This window comes from Nycticebus coucang, chromosome 17, assembly GCF_027406575.1.
Source record: "Nycticebus coucang isolate mNycCou1 chromosome 17, mNycCou1.pri, whole genome shotgun sequence".
Classification (NCBI taxonomy): Eukaryota; Metazoa; Chordata; class Mammalia; order Primates; family Lorisidae; genus Nycticebus; species Nycticebus coucang.
In genome coordinates this window covers 37,474,510-37,487,649 of record NC_069796.1, presented here as the reverse complement: position 1 = coordinate 37,487,649, position 13,140 = coordinate 37,474,510, and the positions used below count along the sequence as shown (strand labels likewise).

The window sequence follows — 13,140 nt, the reverse complement described above, 5'->3', positions numbered from 1 at the left end:
TGATCCCTGGGTAATGGCTATGAAAAAGAATCTACTTAAAGCTATAGGAAATAGACCTCCTCTCTCTTACCTCTTCCGTGTGGTGTTTATGCTCTATAGTATGCTAGGCTGGCTTGTGTGGCCAAGCTACCTAAAAAGCATGCATTCCACATACCTTTAAGATGAGATGAGTTGTAATTATATAATTTGGTCATTATCATGGATTCTGATGAGAGAACCTCCCAATCTTTGGAATTTCAGTAGTGATATGAGAATAGCCGCTTTTCATGGCAAGCACTGATTGTTCGTGTTAATTACATGATTCAGGAGAGGGGAATAACCATGTGATTAGAGGATTGGAGCTTTGAGGTTAGCATACCCTACCTGTGGGAAGAGGAAGGTATTGGAGACCAAGTTCAACTACATTATTATACAAGAACTTATACCTACATAATGAAATCCCAATAAGAACACTGAAACTCGGTGGAACTTTTTAGTTGGTGAATCATTAGTGGGACACGAGGATGGTGGGAGGGCGTCTGGGAGGGCAGACTCCACTAGAAGGGTATGTAGAAGCTCTGCATTGGAGACCTTCTCAGAATCCACCCTACGTGGTTTTGTATCCTTTATAGTAAAATGTCCTGTAAGTTGTCCTAGTGATTTATTAAACCTGAGGTGGGTTGTGGGAACCCCGTAGAATTGTACCCAGTTGGTCGGAAGTGTAAATGGCCTAGGGACGCCTGAACTTGCAGCTGACATCTGAAGTGAGATCAATCTTGTTGGAAACTATGCCATTAACCTGTGGGGTCTTTACTAACTCCCAAAGGTTAATGTCAGAACTGCATTGTCCTATTTTAGGAGGACCACTTATTGTAAACACATCCAGTGGGATTCTCAGTGGCTACGGAATCTGAGCCTCTCCTTCCTTGCCAGAGGCATATTACCACTAGCCCTGCCCAGCTTTAATATAGCACCATTACTTCCCTAATACCCCAGGGAAAATGGTAAATGGCCCCTAAAATCAAAGCTGGCCTACAGGCATTTACTCCAGTTAGAAGGGAACTAATGAAAAGAAAGGAAGATGTCAAGAGATCAACAAAATACTCACAAAGAAGTATTGTATCTTTGCTTAAAACAAGTGTCAGAGACTGCTGTCAAAGTGTTTCATTATAATACAAAAGTGGTAAGGAAAAAGCAGCTTTGTTATTGAATAAATTTCTGCCTTGAGTCAGGAACTTGAGGCTTCTCTAACACTTTAAAAACTCATTTCCTTTTAATAGACACATGCAATTATATAAATATTAGTATCTCTATTACCATAAATATAATTTAACTGTTTGCAGAATGGGACCACAAAGACTGTGGCTATGCTTCAAGCAATGAAAAGCCATGTGTCACTTAATATATAGATAATGTATGTGGGGGTGGAGGTCATGGAGAAGGGAAAGTGGTGATAGAGTGGTCAGAACTGAACTGTGATGAGGAACACCAAACTCTTAACTCTAGGAACCCTTGGTTAGGTATGTTCAGAATTAAATAAAAAATATCAGCTAGGGGAAAGTTCCCGGAGCAAGGTCTCCAACCCCACCTGGCCCACTCAACATTTTATTTTGGTAAGCAGTCTACTATGCCCACAAGTTCAAGTACATAGTCCTCTTTGATGAAGGCACAAAAGCCAGGTAAAACTTGGGCAAGTTACTGAACTTCTCTAAGTCTCAGTTTCCTTCCTAAGAAATGTTATGGACAGTACACTGTATTTGCACATACCTGGTACATGGTAGGTACTCGGCAAGTGTCAGCTCTCTCAGGGTGAAGGTGATGCAGCTAGCCCTAATAAAGGGCCCGCCAGCTCTGGTATAGGCAAGGACTGTCCTCTGTTCAGCTGCCACACCAACCCCTTTACTCCGGTGATATCCAAGGCCTTAGGCTGACAGTGTCCTTCCTTTCTGCCATGCAGATAAACTCTCTAATACATAAACTACTTAGAAGATTGGCTTCCTAAACATGATCTCTATACATCTAGAGATTATACCAGTTAATAAAAATAACTCTAAAGTCCAGAAAATAATTTAAAGAGGTTTATTCTGGGCCAAATGTGTATGACTGGCCCCAGAGAACATGGCTCAAGAGGTCCTGAGAAAATGTGTCACATTAGCTGGGTTATGGTTTGGGTTTATACCTTCGTGGAGACAGAAATTAAACATAAGATCCTAGGTCAATATGTGAGGAATATACATTGGTTTGGCCAGAAAAGGCAAGATATCTTGGGGGTGGGGAGCCTAGAGAGAGCTTACAGGTTATAAGTGGGTTTCAAGATTCTTTGACGTTTAACTGGTTAAAGAAATGAAGCTTTGTCTGAAGGCCTGGAATGTTTCAACTTACGATAAAGATGTCTGTTAGTCAGAGACAAGTCATACAACACAGGGCTCAAGTGATCTGTTAAGTAAAATAAATTGATGACCTGCAGGTATGGTTAAAGCTTTGTCTTATATGGCTTTAGGCCTTTTAATGATTTAGTATCTTTCTGTTACAAAAATTAACTCTAAAAGGCAGGGAACATGACAAGGTATGTCTGACCTCCCTTCTCCTCAGACCTTAACATGTTGTTTACCAGCAATTTTATGCAGAAACTATCCATGTTAACAGGCAGCAATGTGTTAATAACTTTAAGGCATTACTGGGGTCCCCTGTGGCCAAAAGAGGAGCCCATTCAATCTGCTAGAGGGTTTAAAGTTTTTTTAGTTCATGTGCCTCATGCTGTCATGTGACTATTGTGACAAGAAGGTGCTTAATGGAGACACAAAATGAAAGTCTCCCAATTTTTGTTCCAAAGGCCAGAATCATTAACTTGAATAGCAGACTGACCTATGTATTTTGTATATAATTCAAGTCAGAATAACACTTAATGTTCAAAGAAAACTAGGCATAATATTAGTAATGCATTTAATGTGATTATGGATGTTTTCTTTGGAATATTTTTACAGTATTAACCTGGTCTAATGTCACTATAAATCCAAATGTACAAGACATGCATTTTATATAAAGGCCCGTTTTCTGTTCTTATATACTGACCATCTTACCAAATGGTTTATAGAATATCTTTTCCAAGTATTAGATATTCTGCATTAAGGTTACATAATCAAATAACTTAAATATATGCTTACTGTGTGTAACATTTCCAACATACAGAAATGCTACAATTGCAGTTAGCAAAAGGTAGGAGTAAATCTACCTGGAAGTTAAATCATAATTTACTCTTTCTTTTTGCTACCATAAGGTAATTCTGGATAAATAGTTAAGAAATGACAAGAGTGAATTCATTCTAAAACCAAGCACTTACATACAGATTTCTACGGTGCAAACATATCTCATTAGCAGCATGTCAGGGTTTAGTTTCTTCACTTTTAAAACAAAAAGATTGGTCAGAGTCCATTTCTCGGCATAAAGCTAAGCACGTGACATACACAATCTCCTTTAGTCCTTAAAATAGTTCTATTACAGGTATTATTAGTATCCTTATTTTATACACAGGAAATGGGAATTGAGAAAGATTATGTAACTTGCTGAGATGCAAGGGCGGCAGCACTCATAGCCACTGCTGCTTTCTTTTTTTTGTTTGTTTGTTTTGGAGAGACAGAATCTCACTTTATCGCCTTCTGTAAAGTCCCGTGGCGTCACACAGCTCACAGCAACCTCCAACTCCTGGGCCTAGGCGATTCTCTTGCCTCAGCCTCCCGAGTAGCTGGGAGTACAAGCGCCTGCCACAAGGCGCAGCTATTTTTTGCTGCAGTTTGGCTGGGGCTGGGTTTGAACCTGCCACCCTCGGTATATGGGGCCAGTGCCCTACTCAGTGAGCCACAGGCACCGCCCGAAAATAGAAATTTTTTTTATTTATTTTTTTTTTGTAGAGACAGAGTCTTACTTTACCGCCCTCGGTAGAGTGCCATGACGTCACAGGACTCACAGCAACCTCTAGCTCTTGGGCTTACACGATTCTCTTGCCTCAGCCGCAGCTGGGACTACAGCCACCGGCCACAAAGCCCGGCTATTTTTTTGTTGCAGTTTGGCCGAGGCAGGGCTTGAACGTGCCACCCTAGGGGGCCCCGCACTACTCACTGAGCCATAGGCGCCACCCCACTGCTGCTTTCTAAACTGTCTTTTGAGTCTAGTCTTTTCATGATTTATCTTTATTTGCATTAATAATAGTGGAGATGTTAAGTTTCCAGGATAGGGCCAATGATATTTAATCATATACACAATTAATGTAAAATAACAAAAATGGTAGTTTTAGATAGGTGTTGAAAAATAAGGAAAGACTATCATTTCATATATACTATATATTAAGTGAACCCTTAAAATTTTTAGCTGAAACTTTTAATTTCATTAACTTACCTACAATTAATGAAACTGCTAATACACTTACCTCAATCAATTTGTTGGCATGTTCACGGAAAACTTGGGCATACTCCTTAACTTCTTTTTCATTTCCATTCTTTGCAGCTTCAATCAATACTAAAAGTGGAACATTGGTTTCCAGGAAAGAGTCTGAAACGTGGTCCATGACAGCTTTGCGGAGCTAATAATTACATTGTAAAAATATGATTTTATTTCCACCAAGAAGCTAGATTGCTTTTCTTTTCTTGAACATTTAAACCTAATGGAAGCTTATAATAGACTGGCTACACTTATATGAGGACCCCTCATATAAGCCATGTGGTATAAAATCTGCAACTTAGGAAACATGATCATGGAGACAATGGTTTACCCTACTATAGTTAGAGCATTACAGCAACAGAATCTTGGTTTTCAAGACAATAATACCCTTCTTTCTTGGGAATTACAAAACTAAGGAATAATACAAAGCTCAACAGAAAGCAACTCTGGGTTGAATTGGCACAAAGCCTTAGAATATATGTAATTAGGCTAATTGGCTAAATAAAATGAGGAGGAAAAAACAGCACTTTCTGGCTTATCTAAAAGGGTTAGCACACTATGAACCTTAAAACATAAAGGTTATCTTTACAACCATTTTTGATACTATTTCACCAAAAGGAAATCGAATAAAAATACATTCTAACTTTAGTTCTGCTTTATATCAGACATGAGCAATAAATGTCTCTCCATTCACTCTTAGAAATTGCCTGTATTACAACTTCTTAGGTCTTAATACATAGTTTTATAAATTCAACCTTAATTTCCATAGACTGAAACTCAATTTGATGTTAACTCAAAATGTTAATGGAGTTATGATTAAACAAAGAGATTCTTTATAATGTATTTACTAAATTGGAAAATTTGGTACCTCAAATATCTCTATACCTACGACATTTAAACTGGAAAAATATCCCACCAATGATCTAAGGGAACTCCAAGGGTATGATTAGAATGCGGTTAAGTCAAATAAATAACTGGAATTTCTGTCTCTACTGTACATAGCCATATAATGAGATCCTTCAGGTTTACTTTCATAGGTACTAAGTCATTTTAAATTGATGTTCCTACCTGTACATCCTTTTTACACTAGAATCGATTTTTTTCAGTCCATGTAAGTAAGACTATATTATTCCATGTTTCCATGAGATTTTTTTAGCCATTAAGAAGCTTATTAGCAACAAAACAGAAATAGCTATTTTCCTATGATAATCTATGCTTCCCCCCAATTAAAAAAAATATATGAGCCCAGTATTTATTGGCATTTTAATCAAACTATAAAATTGAGAACTTAGGAAAATAATCAGCACTTTCTTCTAATTTACCTGCCTACGTAAGTCCCTGGTCTTCTTGGTCATTTTATCTATAGCAGAATTGAGTGCATCACTTCTTTCTTTTCGTCCAGCCTGGATAAAAAGAAAAAGACATACATTTTAATAATTCACAAGGAAACTTGATGATAGGTGATAACTATTTATGCTCAAATCAACACTGAGAAAACAGTACAGCTTTTTTAGCCCAAAGCTGGAAAACATTTGGAGGATGGGATAGACTGCATGGCTTTGTTCATAAAACACCAACCTTACAATTCTTAAGTGTCACATTATTTGATGATTGGAATTGAGAGAGTTTTGCCAAAACAAGAGAAGTGAAGAGAAAAAGACTTTTGTTTAAAGTTTGGCTTTAAAATTAAATTCATATTTTAACGTAAGGTTATAACAATTTGAATAATGAACCAGCTCTCCTGGATCTTCAAATAAGAACAGGTTACACCTGATTTTGATGAAGTCTGAGATTTGAAGAATGTCAAAAACATGAAAATGTTACCTGGCACAGAAACAATGTGAAACAACAAATTTTAAGATGAAGCTATTATACCAAGCTTGGTCAGAGTTAATAAAACATATTATACGGTTCAAATCAGAATGCTTTGTAAGATTATTTCAGCCATATTTAAAAAAAATTCTAAGCTAAGCTTAATGAAGTTGTACTGCACAGAAAAGAACTATTAACCACTCTTGAGGTATGTACATGAGCATTTCTACAGAGATCATGGATGGGGTTGAGCTGAGATTTGCCAGAGCCACATTCTAAGCAGAATCAAAGAAAAAGGACAAAGGCTTTTACCTCAGGAAGGGTTAGCTTTGTCCTTAGGAATAACTACTACTCGGCGGCAACTGTGGCTCAGTGGGTAGGGCGCCAGCCCCATATATTGAGAGTGGTGGATTCAAACCCGGCCCCGGCCAAACTGCAACAAAAAATAGCCAGGCATTGTGGTGGGTGCCTGTAGTCCCAGCTACTCAGGAGGCTAAGGCAAGAGAATCACCTAAGCCCAGGAGTTGGAAATTGCTGTGAGCTGTGTGACACCACAGCAGTCTACCGAGGGTGATAAAGTGAGACTGTGTCAAAGAAAGGAAGGAAGAAAGGAAAGGAAGAAGGGGAAGAAGGAAGGGAAGGGAAGGGAAGAAGAAAAGAAGGAAAGAAGGAACTACTATTTCCAAATAGGTTAAACTATGAAATAGACATTATATATATAAGTGTGGGTATGTGCGTGTGTATGTATGTATACTCTTTGGACTGTTATAGGAAAAAAAGAGAAGAAATACGCAGAGACATAGGTTTATTTAGTGAAGGACAGAAAGGAGACAATAGGGGACTTATAAATATTAAGAGTCAAAATATGAGTAATAAATTGATATTGTCATTATCAAATTTGGTCAGGGTCTCATTCCTTACCCCTCCAAGCACTCCTGTACTGACAATAAAGTAGTCCACTATTATTAATTAGGGGCAGAGAGATTCAACAAAAACTGATTTAGGTATGAAGATATCTACCTGCAGAAATAAACTGTGGCTTATTCAGGACCATGAGTCAGAAAAGAACTCAACTTGACAAGTAAACTTTGCTATTGACAATCTCAGAGAACAAAATATCAGTATCTAAGACAAAGGGAGCTAAAACTAAATCAAAACTAAACTGACCTCCTGATTAATGCTTTTAATCAACACATTCCTTAAACACTCAAGTACTTACCTCAAGAAAATCTCTCTAAACAAACCCAGTAAAGTTTACCACTGTTCCTAGACTTGTTTTTTTCTTGGGGGAGAGGGGGATTTCTAATCTATTATTTCAGAAAACATTTAGACTCTGAATCCTACAAGTTGGGCTCACAGACCTCAAAAAAGCCCAGTCCCCTACAACCTAGAATGTCCAGGAATTTCCTCAATTTGGGTAAAAGGATTTACTGTGAAAGTTAAACAAATCTTTGAGCTTGACTTTTGAGGGAATTATAATCACACAGCAAAATTCATTTTAAGATGCAATTTAACTCACACCCTGAATCTGTTAATATCTTTGTCAAACCACCTTAAAAATCAATTTTTCTTTCTTCTTATTGCAGGAAATAGAGGTTTATGCCTCATTAATCAGGAGAGGGCAGTTCAGGAGCAGTTATTTACTAAACCTTTCAGGTTATACTAGACAGACCACTTTTAAATCAAATCATTACTTTAAAAAAAAAAAAAAAATACAGTCCAGGGCAGCGCCTGTGGCTCAGTGAGTAGGGCACCGGCCCCATATACCGAGGATGGCGGGTTCAAACCCAGCCCCGGCCAAACTGCAACAAAAAAAATAGCCGGGCGTTGTAGCGGGCAGCTGTAGTCCCAGCTGCTCGGGAGGCTGAGGCAAGAGAATCATGTAAGCCCAAGAGTTACAGGTTGCTGTGAGCCGTGTGATGTCATGGCACTCTACCCAAGGGCGATAAAATTAGACTCTGTCTAAAAAAAAAAAAAAATACAGTCCAAATAGCAAGTTTAATGTTCCAATCATTTAAAATATAATAGGGATGAATGCACATACATATACACACTCAGAACCTGGACACTGAACTTGATGAATGTAGAAATCTTGCTCATCTATAAAACAAAATTTTACTTCTTTTGAAATTTAAAGTTGTTAACGATTTTTTATTTCTCGGTTTTAGCTAGGCAAAATAAAGTTACTCAAACATAACTTTAAGAATAGCAATCCTGTAGCATATAACTGTTACTGGAAATAGCGAGGAATCTTTAAAATAAGTGATGCTGAGCTACCCTCTACTTGAGAGGCTCCATTCCACTGAGCAGAGAGAACACCCAGTTTCGCTCAATTTAGCTATGTGCATCCTTGCTAAGCAGTGGCAAAAGGCTTTCTAAGAAAAAGATAAGGCATGTTTGAGACTTTAACATAAAGCTGCTCTTCAGCAAGTAAACATCAGCTAACTTAAGGAGAGGTGATGGTTTTGTTGCCTCTAGCAATAAAATTCTGATTGTGGTAGTTAAGGGACTCTCAAAACCCAGAAAATAGAAGCATAAATGGCCCAGCCTGGCGGTTCACATCCGTAACCTCAGCCCTTTGGAGGCCAAGGAAGGAGGGTTATTTGAAGCCAGGAATTCAAGACCAGCCTAGGAAACACAGCAAGACTCCATCTCTACAAAAAATTGCACACCTGTAGTCCCAGCTACTCAGGAGCCCAAGGTAAAAGGATTGCTTGAGCCTAGGTATTCAAGGCTGCAATGAGCTATGATTGTTCCTCTGCACTCTAGCCTGGGTGAGAGAGTAAAACCTTGTCTCGAACCAAACAAAACAAAAAACTGGTAGTATCTTCTTCATATGCGGACAGGCTAGTATCTAGACAAACTCTTCAATGAGCACCTACTCTGCATTCATTGGTATGGACAGGACTAGCCATAATCCTTCCCTCGGAGGTTTATAATCTGAGATAAAATGCTTCAGAACAACTAATTCAGCAGAGCTTAATAGGTGTTCCTAATGAAAAAAATACCAGCTCATAGCAGTAAGTAAAAATTATACAGAAGAGGTTACATTATAATTCCTTGACTACACTCCAACCTTTGCCAGTGTGGTAGGGATATATGCAAACGCCAAGAGGGTAAGAGATCTCTAGAACCGCTGATGGCATCTCAAGGCACATTTTATTCCCTAAGGTTGTGACAAAGGTTTATAGGTGAGCCTGTAAGAAACCACTCAGCGTAACTGCACGAAACAAACATCATTCCATAATTGGGGGGGGGGGGGGGGGGTAGTATGCTCCAAATCGAAGAATCCATGTATCTTTGCAGGGCTCTTCTGCATAAACCTTTTCCTTTTCTTATGCTACACATTCTCCTTGGGGAGCCTGACCATTCCTATTATTTTAATGATTTTGCCATATTCCATGCTCTGACTCACCCACATGCATTTTGATCCTTCAGACTTACCATGCTCTCTCTTTCCTACCTGAAATACTCTTTACCCCTTCTTCTAACTCCTATGCATTCTTCAGATAAGATACCAATTCCTTGTGGAAGCTTCCACTGGACAACCTTAGCCTTAACTTCAAGTTCAGTCCTTCCATAGTGCTCCCATAGCACCTCATGTTTCCCTTCACAACTCTGTTCAAATGATTATACCTTGAGATAATTACCTATTGACAATCTGTATCCCACTATACATGAAGTGAGAAACCAATGGTTAGAGACATATTTAATCAGTCTCCTGCTTCTGTGTCATTCATTAAAATATAAGACTTTTCAAGCCATGTCCAGCTTCCTACCCTCTTTTTAATCTAGAGCAAGTCTAGAAAAGGTAGAAGAGTCAAATCCAATGTTTTAACCCTTAACATTTAAGGACTATTAACAGAAAAGTCTGATTAATTTATTAGGAGGGTCTAATGATATACAGTGACTCCTCAGCTATCAGAAAACTAAACAAAATTTAAAAACAGAAAACCATGGCCATTCTACAATACTCAAGTAATAATGGGGGTCTGAAGCCTCTGTGCCTCAAGATATTAGAGAAAACAGAAGGAACAGAGCAGCATCTTCACAAAGGCGAATACCTAAGGCTGTCACTCACATAGTATAAGCCTTCAAATAAAGGAAAGGATGAGGAATTTTAGAAAGGAAGTGATATCCAAGCTGTTGCTCAAGAACAAGAAGGCTTCAGGAAAGAAAGAAGACTTTGAAGAGAATTTCCATAAAAATGCTTCAAAATAAGGGGAACTAGCATCTACTAAGAGTCAATGCACGTCCTTCAAGAGTAGGAATAAAAGGTGGAGCTGAAACATATTCTTCTTAGCAAAGTATCTCAGGAATGGAAGAAAAAGTATCCAATGTACTCAGCCCTACTATGAAGCTAAATTATAGCTTTCACGTGAAGACTATAACCCAACTATAGCACAAGACTATGGGGAAAGGGCCAAGGAAGGGGAAGGGAGGGGGGAGGTTTTGGTGGAGGGAGGGTAATGGGTGGGGCCACATCTATGGTGCATCTTAGAATGGGTACTAATGTACACAGCTATGATTTAACAATAAAAAAAAAAAAAGAAAAGAAAAAAAAGAGTAGGAATAAAAGGTTTGCTGTGGGCTGGGCAACACATCATCATGCATTATTAACTAGTATACTAGTAACATGAGAGGCTACTTGACTCTGGTTGTTCCACCTGGCCCACAGATGGCTGATGGGGTCTGTATAAACTGAATATACAACAAGAGTTACAGGGAACCCTAAGCAAAGCTCAAAACTAGCTCATTATCTTAGGATACAATGATTGCATAGTCCTGTGTTCCCAATTCCTTTCAAAAAGTACCCTATTCTTAAATTACAAAGGGCAGGACAGACATGCACACACAGAGAGACACGCAGGGAACACACAGAAGCAGCAAGTCAGGACCAGTCCTCATGGGATGACAGCTTACCTCACTCCTCCCTCAAGCTTAGGCCTTAGCAAGTCTCTTTCAGAATGTGCAATATAGGGATCAACATCTCAACAGCAGATAGAATGCTGACATGCTGTTATGAATGTTCATAATAAAACATGATCTTGCTCTCCTTGGACCAAGTTTTTATTATCAATTTTCTCTGCATTGCTAACACCACATATTCAATTTTTTTTGCAGTTATTTTCAGCTGGGGCTGGGTTTGAACCCATATGTGGGGCCGGCGCCTTACTCCTCTGAGCCACAGGCGCCGCCCTATATATTCAATTTTTTTGCTTGTCTTAGCACACAGTCACTATCTCTTCACCCCAGAGCCTATTAAGAGGGTTCTCAGAAAATGAGCATTCCAAGCTTCAGCAACCCAGAACCACTAGCACCTAGCTAATATACATACAAATCAACCTCTTTAAATTTAGACAATTGAGTCAGACAGTCAACTAAAAATGAAAGAGATTCTTCAAATAAGTATGAAAGGGTATCTTACCTCTTAATTCTATCCATTGCAAAGGGCTTTGTACAGCCCTGGCCATCTGTGTAGGAGGAGGAAACACATCTAAATCAAAAGCTACTCAGAAAGGCAGGGAGGGAGAGGTCAAGAAGAACACCCCCAAACTTGGCTACATATTTCAGAATAAAAAGTGATGCTTGCTACACACAAGGGAAGGAGGAAGGAAACACAAACATAATGAAGACACTGGCAGAAGAGGAGTAAAAATAAATAAAAGGAGTTAATTATGTAAATTCCAGTCTAGGCATTAATCAAGACTTAAGGACAAATAAAAGATCTTCATGGTGTACATGCTCATCCGCCCAAACTTCTCCTATGGATGATCTTTCCTTACCTCACAAACTTGGGTATACTGCGCAAGATTTGTTACTGAATTACCTAGTCCTGGGCACAGAACACAACTCTAGCACAGGGGAATTCTGCCATGTGATTCTGGCCTAAAGCCCCCACAACAGCAACAATTACCAAAGTGCACCTGCCTCCAAAACTAGAAGGGTATGTCCCAAAGTTGTGTAAACTACAATATCAAAAGAAACACTGCTCACTATCACGAGTGTAATCAGAATTCCTTTCTACTGCTTTCTCAGTTGTGTTTATTAACAAAAAGCACCAAAGGACTTTTTTTTTTATTGATTGCAATTGTTAGGCAAAGTCTCTCTTGCAATCATGTCTTGCCCCCACCCTCCTCCCTCCGTCCCTCTTTCTGCTTTTCCTCCCCCCCATAACCTTAATTGTCATTAATTGTCCTCATATCAAAATTGAGTACATAGGATTCATGCTTCTCCATTCTTGTGATGCTTTACTAAGAATAATGTCTTCCACGTCCATCCAGGTTAATACGAAGGATGTAAAGTCTCCATTTTTTTTTTAATAGCTGAATAGTATTCCACAAGGCTAGGCGCGGTAGCTCACACCTGTAATCCTAGCACTCTGGGAGGCCAAGGTGGGTGGACTGCCTGAGCTCAAGAGTTAGAGACCAGCCTGAGGCAGAGGCAGAGGCAGAGTGAGACCTTCTCTCTAAAAAAACAGCTGAGTGCCTGTAGTCCCAGCTACCTGGGAGGCGAGGCAAGAGAATCACTTAAGTCCAAGAGTCTGAGGTTGCAGTGAGCTGTGATACTACAGCACCCTACCAAAGGCAATAAAGTGAGACTGTCTATTATAATAATAATAATAAAAATCAACAGAGAACAGGGATAGGGACAGGGAACCTGGTCAAATTAGGAGTTCTGGAGGCCAACTGTGGACAAAGTCTACTTTTAAAAGGAAATGTTCCCTCCTCCTCCTTAAAAAAACAAGAAGGTAATAATAAAATACAAGTCCAGATAGAACACAGGCCTAAGTATGTGGTTACCAACTAAGACCTTTAAAGGTACTTACAAGGGGACATATTCAGACCCACAAAATCCAGGACCTCCACCGTAAAAACAGCTATAATTTTTTTTTATAAAAGCAGTGATCTATCT

At 39.0% G+C, this 13,140-nt stretch overlaps 1 protein-coding gene across 2 annotated transcripts in view; it reads right to left on the bottom strand.

The window, feature by feature from the left end:
- CTNNA1 (catenin alpha 1) overlaps window positions 1–13,140 on the bottom strand; it is a 199,525-nt gene that overhangs the window by 52,847 nt on the left and 133,538 nt on the right. For both annotated transcript variants that reach the window (XM_053566409.1, XM_053566410.1), the window contains exons 8-9: window positions 5,736–5,816; window positions 4,403–4,555 (exon numbers count right to left, since the gene is read on the bottom strand). In XM_053566409.1, coding sequence (XP_053422384.1) covers window positions 4,403–4,555; window positions 5,736–5,816 — 234 coding nt within the window. The remainder of the gene's footprint in view (window positions 1–4,402; window positions 4,556–5,735; window positions 5,817–13,140) is intronic.